Here is a 15,092-nt window from a genome sequence, read left to right on the forward strand (position 1 = left end):
AAATGCTAGTTATAGTGCAATTATCATAATGATGTTAGGATAATTGGCGTACAATTGAAGCTCATCAACAGACTGGTTTATTATTTGCAATATATACACATCATTATCCATCTACACGACTCTATCTAACACTCCATATTTAAATGTATCAATATTTACAAATATATAAGTATAACCCTCCAACCTCCCCAAATTATCCAATCTATCAATTAATCTGTTTATCTGGGTATCAAGTTTACTGTATATGTATCAATCAGTATGTTTATCTATTTATCTTTTATCATCAGTATATATCAGTAGTTATCAATTATGACTTTCTATATATCAAGTAGTATTTTGTATCTGTATATCACTTGTCTATTAATCTCTCTATATGCCTGTATATTTATTTGTTTAGCTACCCATTTTTTATTGTATTTGGTGCCTCTCCTAATTTTCTCATATTCTTTGTACGACCCTATTTTCATGTTTACATTTTTTCTATTTTTTAGCTTCACAGTTTCTTTTTCATATATCATCTATACTATTTTTATACAAGGTGTCCTTTTTATAGGGCCCGGCTGGATTCCTCTGATTCAATGACGCTATAAAAAAAAAGTTTCAAGTTTCTACCTTTTTTTCAAGAAAAATTATACAGGTTACGTCAGGTCCAGTTCAACTTCAAAATTTCAAATACCACCCTGTACATCCTGACATATCATTTTAAAGAATGTGTGGTGATTAATGACCGTTAATTGATAATTATTCAGAAATCGTGAGGTGCGGTCAGGTGTGATGTAGGTTTCAGAAAAACATTTTCTTTATCGTGCCAACGTTTCGATCTTTATTGAGATCATCTTCAGGGCCTGGGATTTACAAACATTGTTTACAATTTATTATTTATTTTATTTCTGAATAATTAATTTTAAAGAATTTTTTACGATGAAAACATAGGTGCAATCGGATTTTAAATTGGTACAATACAATAAATGAAAATGTTATGGCAAAGAGTTTGAAAAAACGCATTTAGTTTATTTTGTTGTTATTTCCAATAATTCTTCTTCACTAAAGTAAGCATTAATTGCCTTTATCATTTACATTGTTTGTCAAACTCGCATTATGAGAGCAACTCTTAAATCCTGGATGTAAATAAATTTTACAATAGTACATTCAGTATTCCATTCAAAAAGAACCGAAGAGCGACCGATCTTGTCCAGGGTCTTCGGGATTCTGCGACAGTCGCCTAACGATCCTTGCACAAATTTTGATTTGGGAGGCTGAAGAAAACGTTCTTCTATATATCCTATGGATTGATGAATCCAAGTTCACCTCTAATGGCATAATAAACTGTTGGAATTTTTGAACGTGAACTGATTAAAATCCGAGAATTTCGTACTCTAACTACTGTCATCATCAAATTGTTCACCATATCAATTTTTGGTGTGGACTTCTCGGACATAAATTAATTCGGCCTTATTCTATGAAAATAATTTAAATGGTACATCAATGACAAAGAATGATTCTCAAGCTTGATGGATGCCTCGCACGCAATTCTTTGCAGGTGAGACGTTTTTTAAATCGTCACTTCCGGAGTAGGTGGGTAGGGAGGAACTCACGGCCCGATCTCTTGTCCTCCTCGGTCACCCGATTTACCTCCAGTTGATTATTTTCTGTGGAGCAATTTAAAAAACAGTATCTATGCCAATCATAACCCGCAACCTCAGCGAAGAACTGCTTCAAAGGATAGAAAATGCTTGTAAATCCATCTGTCCTGACTCTATCTCTTACTCTCTGAGCACCGGTAAAGAGTGTTTAAAAAGATCAAATCTTTGCATCTTTACGCAAGACAGGCAGTTAACATGAAATGTGATTAATAAATAGCGAACCAACTGAATTTTTTTTCCAACATTTTGTCATAACTTTGTCATTTTTGGACCAATGTAAAATCCGACTTCACCATTGTTTTCAGCTTAAAAAATTCTTTAAAATGATTTTCAAGATGTATATGGTGGTAGATGAAATTTAGAAGTCGAACTGGGCCTGAGGTACCCTGTATAATGGTTTTTCTATTTGGTAGCTTCACATTTTCTTTCTCATTTATCCTCTATTCATTTTTACTTAGTGTTTCTCTTGTTTTACCTATTCTCCGTGTTACCTTTCATTTTCCTTTTGCTATTTCTTATTCATTCCTATACTAATTTTATGTTTTCTTAAGCTTCGATGTCTCAACCTATTCTCTCTCTCTCTCTCTCTCTCTCTCTCTCTCTCTCTCTCTCTCTCTTTCTCGCTCTCGCACTCTCTCTCTCTCTCCTTCTCTTTCTCACGTTACGTTGGGTTACTGCTTTATTTTCTAATATCTTATTTTCCCCTCTCTTTTCCTTTTGTAGTTTCTCACTCTTTCGCCTTATCTCCTCATCTCATTGCTCTCTCTTCCTTCTGTTTTATTTTTCACACTCTACCTTTTTGTTTACCTCTCTTCCATCTTTCATTACCTCATTTGACTCTCTCGTCGCCCTTACTTGCGGCCCATAGAGATTAGGATGTCTGAACCTTAATAATGTTTTTCTTTGCCTATATAAATATTTGTTTATGTAATATCACTTGTTTAAAACCCTATTTAGTTAGTCCCTCATATTACCCCTGGCATTGACCATAAATCAAAGTTTGATTTTTCGTTGTACATAGTTGTGACGAATTGGTTTATTTTTAAGCAGTTTTAGTTCCCAATATATTATGAGTCAAGTTCTAAAAAACGACCAAATAAACAAACCCTTTCAAATTTTAAACCGGCGAAGTTTCACCAGGTCGCCCGAGAACAAAAAAGCTGGAAAATAAAAGTTACGACTACTTGTTCCACCCCTTTTATCACGGTCGGCCGAAAAGGCCCTGGCCATTGGAACGCCGTAAAAGCCGAAAAAAAGTTTATTATTTTCCTTCTCTCCTCTGTTACAGCCGAGAGCGATTTGACGGAGTTTTGGTCGATCAAAAACCACTTCGAAATAAGGCAGGAATGCGAGACCGAACTGTTCACCAGGTCATCGAGACCCGTCTGCGTCCAGCAGCTTTACGAAGCCGCAGCAAGCCCGCCCAAAGTCCCCATGAAGGCAGGCAGTGTCTACAACGTGACCCCGACCCTAGGACACAAAAAGAAACACATACTCAATGACATCGAAACACGAAAGGTAACATTTATCATAATTATACAACTACAATCCTGGTTAATTGACCAAAAATTTTCCATAACTACAGAACAATGTGTAACTTTTATTTGTCTTCCATATCAAAGACAAGATAAATAAGGCAAATCCTTAATAAAAATACATATCACTACTGTAGAAGTCGATGGATTTTTTTACTTCTTTTTGGCATTGTGTAATCTCAATAGGTAAGTTTTTGACTGAGAGTAGGCCAGTCATACCGACAAAAGGTTTACGGAAAAACGTCAACAGCCAGGAACTATTTATAATTTTCTTTTGACACGATTAAAAGGTCATATTCATTTCATATCTATTTAATTCTGATCTTCAAACTACCTTACAGCATGGAAATCCTAGTATATACTGTCGGAATATCTCCTAACCAAAAAAAACCAATACACTTCATATAGAACCGGCAGAGTTGTTTTATTTATTTATTTATTTTTTAATTTGTCAAACTCGGAAGAAAGAGTTCCTCAGTGAAGGTGGCGCAATGTCGAAACACGTTTGACTAAAAAAAAAAAATTGCGAGAAGAGACAGACCCAATAAGTGACCATGTGCCGGTCATGAGTTCGATGACTGGAAGACCAAAGCCATCACTTCATATAGGCCAACAAGTCTACTACCCATTTAAGGAAATATTTTTGGAAAAGCTCCTATTAAAAAGAATCATTTCAATCCTAAATTTTCAAAATATAATTTGGTTTTTTGCAACGGACATTCAACTAGCCTGTTGGTTATCGTGTGGTAGGCATTATATCCTCCTCTTTTTACCTGGGGCCTTTCTTGCCTACCTTTGATCAGGTTAGGTTAACACCCCGGCTTGCTGTTTATGCTCATGTGCTTCCTTTAAATATTTAAATAACATATTTAACATATAACATATTTAAAAAAAACCTTCCTTGAAGCGATACGCGACACATCGACTCTGGTTCAACTGCTTTTCCTGCCTGTCTGAGGTTTGTCAATTGCTTTTATTTTTGGCGTACTGGTGTGGAGCAACATCTCAATCCTGTAGATAAGCCTCATTTTTCCGTTCTTTTTCGTTTTCGGGCAAAATATCCGATTTAATTTCTGCGTTTTCACGTGACACTTCACATCTAAAACTACTCACTCCAAAACTCTGTTTTTCCGACAGCCTGTCAAAAAGCTCTTGTCCACCCTGTCAATAAAACCCTCAACCCATCCTCCCCTACAGACTACCGTCCCATTTTCATCCTCTCAAACCTGTCCAAGCCCCTAGAAAGATTAACAGTCCCATCTTCTCAACCCCCTCCTATCTGGCTTCCGCCAAGGTTATTCCACCCGATCAGCACTAATAAAAATTACCAGTGACCTCCACTTAGCAATGGACCAACGGAAAGTTACTATACTTGTCCTTCTTGATTTTTCTAAAGCCTTCGATTCTGTCCCTCACTCTTCTCTCCTCTCTAAACTCGAATCTTTTTCCTTCTCCGCCTGCACCATCCGTTGGTTCCACTCCTACCTTACCAATCGCCACGAAGCTGTCTCCCTTCCCAATGGCCTTACCTCCTCCTTCCTCCCTCTAAAATCTGGGATGCCCCAAGGCTCTAGCATCTCTCCTATCCTTTTTTCCATTTATATCAATGATCTGCCAGACTCCATCCAGTCCTGTAACTATCACCTATATGCCGATGACTCCCAAATATACATATCCTTCCACCCTTCCGACTTCACTCGGCCACTCTCAAGATCCAAAAAGACCTAAACTCCATCAACGAATGGGCCCATAAAAATTCCCTAGTCCTAAATCCGTTCAAATCCACCGCCATAATTATCGGGTCCAGGCAACTCCTCAATTCCCTCCCCAGCATCCCACCTCTCATGCTAAATAACCATCCCATTCCCTTCTGCTCTTCGGTTAAAAACCTAGGAGTAGTCTTTGACCAAAACCTTTCCTGGCATTCTCACATTTCCCAAATTTCCCGCCATTTCATTGCCTCCCTCAGCCTGTTTCGTCGATCCTGGCTTCTCTTACCTTTCTCCACCCGCAAACTCCTTGTAGCTTCCCTTATACTTCCCTTCTTCGATTATAGCTTTTTGGCATACGGTGGTCTCTCGGAGGGGGAAAACGCGCGATTGAAGAGTATTATGAATTGTTTCGTAAAATTTGTGTACGGCACCCCACGGGGATCCCCGGTGTCGGGGTTGTATTTCCAACTTTTCTGGCTATTCCCCTCCTTCCGTGCACAGTATTTCCTAGGTTGCTTTCTTTTCCAGTCCATCCACACTCGTCGTCCCAATCCCTCCAATTCAACTCCTCACATCTCACTCGTAAGACCTGCTCATCCCCAATCGATCTTATCCTTCCGCAACATACAACCCATACCTTCGAAAGATCCTTTCTGATCCGAGTCCCTAAACTCTGGAACTCCCTTCCCCTTTCTATTCGTCACGCTGCTTCCTTTTCCTCCTTTAAATCCCACCTGTATAATCACCTCCTCTCCCTCCAAGCAGAGACCTCACGTTAACATTTGTTATCGTTAACATTTGTTATTTCTGTTTAATATTCTCGTAACTTATTCTTCTGTCCTGCCTTATTGGTATAAATTGTGCCAAGATTTCTATCTTTTTTTTTTTACTTTTAACTTCATTCTTATGGGACACTAGTCCCAGAATAAAGTTATTTTTCTTATTCTTCTTCTTCCTTTTTACATTTTAGCATCAGTACTGACAATGGGTATTTTTTTCAACTCTTGTTTTTGTATATATTTCGTACCTCATTTTTACACGTGGCCGAACAAATGAAAGGTTCTCACAGCTTTTACTTATTGATGATGGCATACATCAAAACGCCTCTTTTTTCTGGACCGTTTCTTGACGCCAGCAAGACTAGACTGACCCAAAGTTCATTCACCAGCGGCTCTTTCTTAGCCCATTAGACCATGAAGATCAATCGGAAAAAATTAATTTTGATTTCTCGTCTAATGATGGAAATTGTAGCTTTTTGATTGTTATCCTGGACTTTCAATGTTTTGGAAAATTCCATGAAAGAATGAAAATAGAAACTGTGTTGTTTAATAAAACAATTCATCAAACAGTGACTAATTGAAAATTCTATTACCATTGTTTATTGCTGAATAAAAAGCTGATTACGTGGCCCTGACTCGAACAAAACACTGCTGAAATTTTGTCAGTCGTTTCAGTTGAAGACCGAATTCTCAAGAACTCATAGCCCCAAGGGAAACGTTAATTGCCCGAGAAGAGCCGATCACATTTCGAACTCATTTTAAATTCAAAAAGGGCGGATTTATTGAAATAGAGGGTGAACAGGACGGTATGAAAGGATTTCGTTTCCCCCTTACCGGACTTGCCATGGGCTTAATTAAAGAAGGGCCAAGGGAAGTCTTCCAGCTTATTATGCTAATCGAGTTTAATAAATACTTAGGCTGGGCTGTGGATTAAAAACGAAAGTGTTTTATGTCAATATTGTCTAATCGATTTCACCTGATGAGTATTATTATAATCCAATCTGGAAAGATAGAAAAAAAAATATTTTCATCGTGGTTTGATAAACTGGGCAAATCCTTCACATTCAAACCAGTGCACATGTGTTTCTTCAGTTCCAAAACTATCATTTTCTGTTTGCCATTACAGTCCTGCGCCGTACTAAACTGTCTGATACGAAAACTTAACTCTATTAAAACGAAATTCCAAGAGGCTAGTGTTAATTTGACGAGAAGTCCGTCTCAGTTGACTTCCTGACGTTTATACCCTTTTCAAGCCACATAAGGCGAGTTTCAACTCAAACTTTATCCTTAACATGGGATTGTCTCTTCCGGCGTGTGGGTGTGGGAAGGATGAAAGGATAGGAATACTTTTGAACTTTTTTCGTGCCTGGGCATGTTTTACAGTTACGATTTAACATCATGTTGTTACGTTCACGTTTTATATCACCAAAGCTGAATAGATTTTTAAAAAAGCTATGTGTTTATCAACAATAAAAAAGTTTCTTTTGGAAATAAAACACTCAAAACAAACAACAACAATATAATTGTTCTTTCGCATCACGTACAAATTGTCGCTGGGGATTTTCAAGTTTGTTACAACAGTAAGAGAGTCGAAGATATTCTTATTTATAAAGATTTGCAAATAATAATGGTATTATTTCATTTTTATCAATTAATTTATTAATTATTATTCAAATCCAGTCCACAGATTCTTCTCACTCTCTCTCCCTCACCCTCCCTCCGTCGTCTCTCTCTCTGTCTGTCTGTCTGTCTGTCTGGTCTGTCTCTCTCTCTGTCTCTGTCTGTCTGTCTGGTCTGTCTGTCTGTCTGTTCTCTCTCGCTCTCTCTCTCTCTCTCTCTCTCTCTCTCTCTCTCTCTCTCTCTCTCTCTCTCTCTCTCTCTCTGTCTCTGTCTCTGTCTCTGTCTCTGTCTGTCTGTCTGTCTGTCTGTTCTCTCTCTCTCTCTCTCTCTCTCTGTCTCTCTCTGTCTCTGTCTCTGTCTCTCTCTCTCTCTCTCTCTCTCTCTCTCTCTCTCTCTCTCTCTCTCACGTTACGCTGGGTTATGTCTTCTTTTTCCCTCTCTTTTTCCTTTTGTAGTTTCTCACTCTTTCACCTTATCTCCTCTTCTCATTGCTCTCTCTTCCTTCTGTTTTATTTTTCACACTCTTCCTTTTTGTTTGCCTCTCTTCTATCTTTCATTACCTCATTTGACTCTCTCGTCGCTCTTACTTGCGGCCCATAGAGATTAGAATGTTTCAACCTTAATAATGTTTTTCTTTGCCTATATAAATATTTGTTTATGTAATATCACTTTTTTAAAACCCTAGTTAGTTAGTCCCTCATACTACCCCTGGCATTGACCATAAATATCTCTCTCTCTCTCTCTCTCTCTCTCTCTCTCTCTTTCTCTCTCTATCTCTTTCTTCCTTCCTTTCTTTCCTTTTAATTTACTTAGGACTGACGAAACAATGAGAAATACGTATGATTGTACGTCGTCTATGCCCAAGATCAGAAATCATCTACCTTTCACGGAATATTTCACGGTTCGGTGACTTCGAATTGGCAATAAATTACCCGCTCACATTTCTGATCCTTTATTCAGGAAGTTAAACAAAAGGACGAAGAGTCACACGCGCCAAGTTAATTACGAACAGAGAGAAGGCGGCCATGGAATCGATCAGAAATCAAACTGACCACGTTAGATTTAGTATGATTCGAGATACACGGTTATAATTAATTTTTGTTGTTTTAAGAAATTATTGCAACATTAGGCTCTCCTACAACGCATTTCTTGTTGCTTTTTTTTCTTTGTCAGCTTGTTTTATTCCATGTCTCGGTCTTGAAACATTGTCAGTCTAGCACGACTCGCTCAGGATAGCTAAACCCAGATAAGAAAACGTCTCTGCTAACGCTTTTTCAGCAAAGATAAACATTTATTTTAGTTTGAATGACGTCGCACTTTTATTTATTTACGAGAAGATCAAGTGTTTTTTGATAAAGACTAGCAATTCGTGGCAGGATTTTTCCTTTTTCTTAGGCGAATTTGATGGTGCACCCAAGGATTATTGGCATGAACTGTACCAAATTATTCGAATTGCAGAACCAAGGACGATTCGAATGTCCTTCGTCGGCGACTGCACATTATCTCTTCACGCTCTTTACTTCCAAAGTCATCCTAAACGATGAGGCCGACAAAGGCCGAAAAAAATTACATACAGGCTATTATCGAATAACTCGCAGAGAGGAAAATGTTACAAGAAGAAATGTTTGAATCATCATATAAAAGCCATACCTAAAAATATCTGATATTAGCAATCAAAAATTGTATTTCTTAATTTCCATTCAATAAGTGTGCGGGAGTAAATATTTTTTCTGAGGTCTTCCAAAAGAAAAATAACCAGGGATTCATTTATATGATGAATAAGACTTTTCTGTCCCACTGAAAACAATTCATTTCTCTTGAAGACAGAACGAAACGAATCGCCATCAGTTTGCTGCCAAGTTTTCCAACTTTGGCGTCTTAAGAAATCACTCTGTAAACTTCCGTTTGCCAAATAAATTTGGTCCTATTATTCAATTTCGAAAAAAATCAAACCAATGTTTATTGACCGACATTGTTGACGATTCAAAGTTTACTTAATTTTTTTAATTGTTTCCTGATCATTTGCCCTATAATTTATCTTTATGCTATCAATGTGTCGATAAGAACCGACTACGCTGATAACACATTGGTTACACAAGAATTATATACGATCGACGATCACTGAATTAAAAATCATACTTCATCATATTAAATGAAAATAGTCAGTAATCTGAAAATTCTACTTAAATTTTCAACTAGATTTAAAAACATACATTGATATTTTAGTCTTTAAAAAAATATAAACATTTTCTTTTTTCTTATTTTAAAACAATTTTTTGAAGGATGTTTTGGCAATAACCGTCCTGACATACCATCTGCTGATTTTAAAGCTTTTGTGAGCCTTGAAGTCAAAATTAAGATAAATTTAGTGCCGAGGCTTCTGACAAGGACATATCGTTTTTCGAAAAGATGTTAAAGTTTCTACAAACACATGGCTTTCCGGGCTTTGGTTTTTTTCCCACCAAAAACATACCCATTAGCCGAAACGAGGGTTGAAAGCGTTTTTTCCCCCCGGAGGAACCAAGATGAATATCCTCTGACAAACGTGTCGGCGACTTTGTTTTTTTTTTTAAATGAATGGAAAATTGCTAAATTGCTTCCTTGTTGTACTGACCCAAGCGGTGACAATACCGAATTAGCCTTTTTTCAGATCAATAAAAGGCAAGTACGGGGAGAAGAAATCGATGCTAACTGCCTGTGAGAAGAGGGCTGAGGAAAAACGGTGGTGTTAATATGATTGTACGTCTGGCCGAAAATGAGTGTAAGGCAAATGTCCAAAATTATAAAACCCGCCGAGCCTAAAATTAACCTAATAACTGCAGGGAAAATATCCCGTCAACTACTATTGTGGGTGGAAATGCGGCCAAGGGAAATCCATTCAACGGACACGACGGAAGATATTCTCCAGAAAAGAACTTCAACATCTTTAACGACGTTTTAGTTTAATAATTACATGTTAATGCCTCAGGATACAAAAATCTTAGTATGACAGATTTTATACTATCACATCTCAAGTATATTCTTATCAAATTTCTGTCCGTTAGCAATTGATTTATCAATCTTTCTTTTTCTTCTTGTTCCATTCTCTCTTTGTTTAGTCTCCCTCACTCACTCTACCTCTCTTTTTCTCACTTTCTCTCTCACACTCTCATCTTCTCTTTATTTATCAAACTTTTTTACTTTCTCACTATTCTTCTCTATCGCCCAATATTATTTTTCCCTCGCACTCTCTCCCTTTATATTATTTTGTTTATCTTTCTTCTTATTTTGTATTTCTGATATATTTCCTCTGCAATTTCTGCCTGTCTCTCTCGCTCTACTCTCATCCTTCGCTTTCTTTCTGTCGCATTCTCTCAACTTTTGTATTTTTTTTTCGTTCGTAATATTACTTTCTTTCTTTTCTTTTGTCCCTACATATTTCTCTCTCTCTCTCTCTCTCTCTCTCTCTCTCTCTCTCTCTCTCTCTCTCTNACACACACACACACACACACACACACACACACACGCTCTCTCCCCCTCCCATCCCTCCTTCACTCCCTCCCTCCCTCCTTCTCTTTCTTTCTTTCTAACTTTCTCTCTCTCTATTTTTCTATTTCTCTCCCTCTTTCGCTCTCTCTCTCTCTCTCTCTCTCTCTCTCTCTCTCTCTATCTCTATCTATCTATCTATCTCCCCCTTCCTTCCTCCCTCCCTCCCTCCCGTTCCGTTATAAATTCAACGTTGTCTAAAACAGAAAACAACGGGTTAGTCGTTTGAGCCAATGGCCAGATGAAATTTGTGGTTTGGTGTGTTTGGAACGATGGCCCCCGTCCCCAACAAACGTCGGCTTGTTATCCCCCGGCGATTAGATACAAACCACACGTGAGACTAATCCGTGATAAGGGCTTATCTGACGAAGGGTTGTTTTGGTGGTGTATGCATGTTTCGTCCCTTCCAGGTAAAACCCCTTACAGTCTCTCACAATAAATTTGTCCTAATTCATATCCGGCTGAGTAAGGCTGCCCAATGCCATTATCGACCGTCTTCCTCTATATTTTATTATGAATAATAACCAACCCCTTTTATTCCCAGGGGGTCAAGAAACGACAAATTGCCCTCGATATTATCTAAATATAAATGTATACTTAGGCAGGTGTTAAGGTGTTGAGCTCCATTTAATTAGTTTCATTAATTTTATATTGATGTTATATAATCAACCACATTTCAAATATTAATTGTTTAAAACACTTCGTACAACGCTAATTAAAGATAGACTTCTTGATTGGTGAATTGTTTTTCTTTTTCCCTTAAGGAAATTTAATTTGTTTATAACGTTGTAAATAGTATTATTTGGAAGCATATTTCTCTAATTATTAGCTTTTTTATGAGTGAAAAATGCATGTAAATTACGCAATTTTTTTTGAGTAACTGAATTCGAAGTATATCCAAAGATGTGAAGAACATAGTATGTTAAATTTACATTTACGCTCTTCCATACCCATCTTATTCCCATTGCTTTGTAATGTATTGCACGATCGCGTTCCATTTTGAACTGCAGTCAAATATTATACAGCTTTTGATCGAATAGACTTTACTTTGCAATAAAAACCCCTGTTATAAACCAGTGATAAAAGTCCGGCATGTCGATTTATTACGTGATTCCCCTCAAGACTTTAAAAAGTCCTGAAATCCAATTTCCCCCAACTCGCTTCCCCATGAATTACGACAATTTAAGTTCGAATTGATCGCCTTGGATGGTGTTAAAACATGATTCTTGAAGGTAATCGTGACTATCTTTTTACTCGGCATTGAAATACATTCAAATTTTCTGATCGTGATAGATGGCCTGGGTTTTTCTCTGACAAAATGACTCTCCCCTTTCTTGGATTTCTGATAAGAATTTTATCTTTTGTCAATATAGAAAACGTTATGCGTTCGATAAATACGGCAAGCGATAGGTGTAATTTCTAAGTTTAACCCACTTGATTTGTAGTTTTGAAATTTTCTGCCATAGAATCAACACGTTTGTTTTAATATTGACGGTTTATTACTTCTTAGAAATGAACAATTTATAATCTTGGGTTTAGGATTGTATCCTCAAAGTTGATTCTTCAAGCTACGTGGAATTAAATGTTATATCTGATGTAAAAATTTCTCATAAAATTGTTGCAGATTATTTCATGTGCAGATCTATGTGCCTATCTGAAAACATGGCTTGGAATGACCCTATTATAAATATAGGATTTTCACACTGAAGGGTTGTCACTCCCCGAAGTGCTGACCCTGGGGTCTGGACCTCGGTGGAGTTCACCTTACCCTTAAGCCAGATGCCCCAACCAACGGGGTTAGGCACCAACGGAGGCTTTCGACAGCTAGTTCTTTCATCCTCGAACGCATGCAAAATATAACCTAGCCTAAAACTAACATCAATAATACAGTTGCACAATTAAAACTTTCACACCTATATACATTGCACTGAATCTGCAGTCGCTGGAGTACTCGACTCTCGATGATGACTCTGTTTCTCATTAGCCCCTCACCATTCACACTAATAAATACAAGCACTCAAACAAAACACATAACCACTATATTCTTGCCTATTCTTCCTGGTTTCTATAAAAACTTCATTCCTAGCGTAAAGAAAAAATAGGTTAATATTTTTTGTTTCTTTATTATTTATTAAACCTCATGGTCCGGAGTCTACTTCCCAAAACGCCAAGTTCGTAAAACTCGTAAAATTTCACTTTTAGACATAATAGTAGAAATATTTTTTATGAGGCCAAATGCAATATAAGACAAAGAAGGCAGCTGGTCGCCCCATTTGCCAAAAAAATCAAGCCAATCTGTCGAAAATCCTCAGCACATGCTACCAACTAATCAAGGGTTCGATGTAATAAACGGTTAAACCGTATATTTTCTTGTTGTAAAAAATTATCATGAAAAACTATATATTATTTATTAAATTATTTAATCAAAACGCTGTCAAATGGTTTGTTTTTCGTCCAAGACGGTAGAAAAAGCGTTTTATGATCAGTGTAATTGTTTCACTTGGAAATAAATATTGTGTGTGGTGATTAGTGACCGTTAATCGATATTTATTTAGAAATCGTGAGATGCGGTCTGGTGTGATGTAGGTTTCAGAAAAACATTTTCTTTATCGTGCCAACGTTTCGATCTTTATTGAGATCATCTTCAGAGCTCAAAGTGTTTGTCTTCTGTGTAATTGTGTCATTCTTGCGTGTCGTGTCGAGAGTACCAAGTGGCAGTTTATTTGAGGATCATATCACACATATTGAAAATCTTCGTTCATTTAATGAGCTGGTGAACAAATAAATTTATGATGAAGTGATTCTGTTAAAGACATTCTTTCAAAAAGTCGTAAATACTGTCATTTTTTTCCCTATTGAACAATTTTTTAAAAATATTTTTTAACCCAAGAAATATTTAGTTTATTTGAGGATCATATCACACTTATTGAAAATCTAAGTTCATTTAATGAGTTGGTGAAAAAGTAAGTACATGGTGAAGTGATTCTGTTAACGAAATTCTGACAAAAAATAGGAAATACTGTCATTTTCTTACCTATTGAACAATTTTTTAACAATTAAACTGCCACTGGGCACTCTCGACACGACACGCAAGAATGACACAATTACGCAGAAGACAAACACTTTGAGCCCTGAAGATGATCTCAATAAAAATCGAAACGTCGGCACGATAAAGAAAATGTTTTTCTGAAACCTACATCACACCAGACCGCATCTCACGATTTCTAAATAAATTTCTAAATACATAGGGACTAGTACCGCCGTCTCGGTTCTTGTTGTATAAGAAACTAAACATTCAATCGAGGTTGTTTTCTGGGAATAAGTAGCTGGTTTCTTAGAGAGTCAAGTTGACTGTTCAAATTGATAGGGGAATTTTTGAATGGAAAAGTTGTTTTACAGTTTAAGGTTATTATTGGAGCGAGAAATTACCCAGTGTTCTTTCTTTAATGTAAATTTGAGATAGGTCGATCATCATTTGGCAATACGTCCTGTTCTTGCAGAGTTCTGTTTTACGCGTTTCCTGGGTAGTTCAAGATTAATGAATTCCAGCTCGTTTCTGTGCTCGACTTTTATTGCCGATCGCTCATTAAATTTACACGCATTGAGTGATATTATAGATTTTCTAGTACAGCAATTATTTGTTCACCAGCTCATTACAGGAACGAAGATTTTCAATATGTGTGATATGATCCTCAAATAAACTGCCACTGGGCACTCTTGACACGACATGCAAGAATGACCCAATTGCACAGAAGACAAACACTTTGAGCCTGAAGATGATCTCAATAAAGATCGAAACGTTGGCACGATATAGAAAATGTTTTTCTGAAACCTATATCACACCAGACCGCATCTCACGATTTCTAAATAAATAAGAAATAAATATTTTTTTTAATTATATAGAAATAGTGTTTTAAGCGGATTTCTTACATATTACGGACTTGGTCAGCGTAATCCATGTTTATAATCGTGATCGCGTGTTGAGAGGTTTTTTCCTAGGGGCTAAGCGGTCCGCAGACCAATATTTCATAACCGGCTCCGCTTCGATTTAAAAGACTGGCCTTTTTTCAAGCCACGCTGAATTTGAAAAAACAAAATCTTCTTGAAATTCCCAAATAATAATAATTTGTTCATAGAATCCCATGTTCTTCGTTCTTCTCGTGTGTTGATTAGTGACCGTTAATCGATAATTATTCAGAAATCGTCTGGTACCAGACCGCATCTCACGATTTCTGAATAATTATCGATTAACGGTCACTAATCAACACACAATAAAAA

The 15,092-nt window shown here is 37.0% G+C and overlaps 1 protein-coding gene across 1 annotated transcript in view; it reads left to right on the plus strand.

The window, feature by feature from the left end:
* LOC106665525 overlaps window positions 1–15,092 on the plus strand; it is a 145,489-nt gene that overhangs the window by 114,412 nt on the left and 15,985 nt on the right. The window contains exon 2 of the mRNA XM_014391991.2: window positions 2,932–3,161. Within this exon, the coding sequence (XP_014247477.1) occupies window positions 2,932–3,161 (230 nt within the window). The remainder of the gene's footprint in view (window positions 1–2,931; window positions 3,162–15,092) is intronic.

This window comes from Cimex lectularius, unplaced genomic scaffold, assembly GCF_000648675.2.
Source record: "Cimex lectularius strain Harlan isolate CLEC.00 unplaced genomic scaffold, Clec_2.1 scaffold286, whole genome shotgun sequence".
In the NCBI taxonomy this organism is placed as follows: Eukaryota; Metazoa; Arthropoda; class Insecta; order Hemiptera; family Cimicidae; genus Cimex; species Cimex lectularius.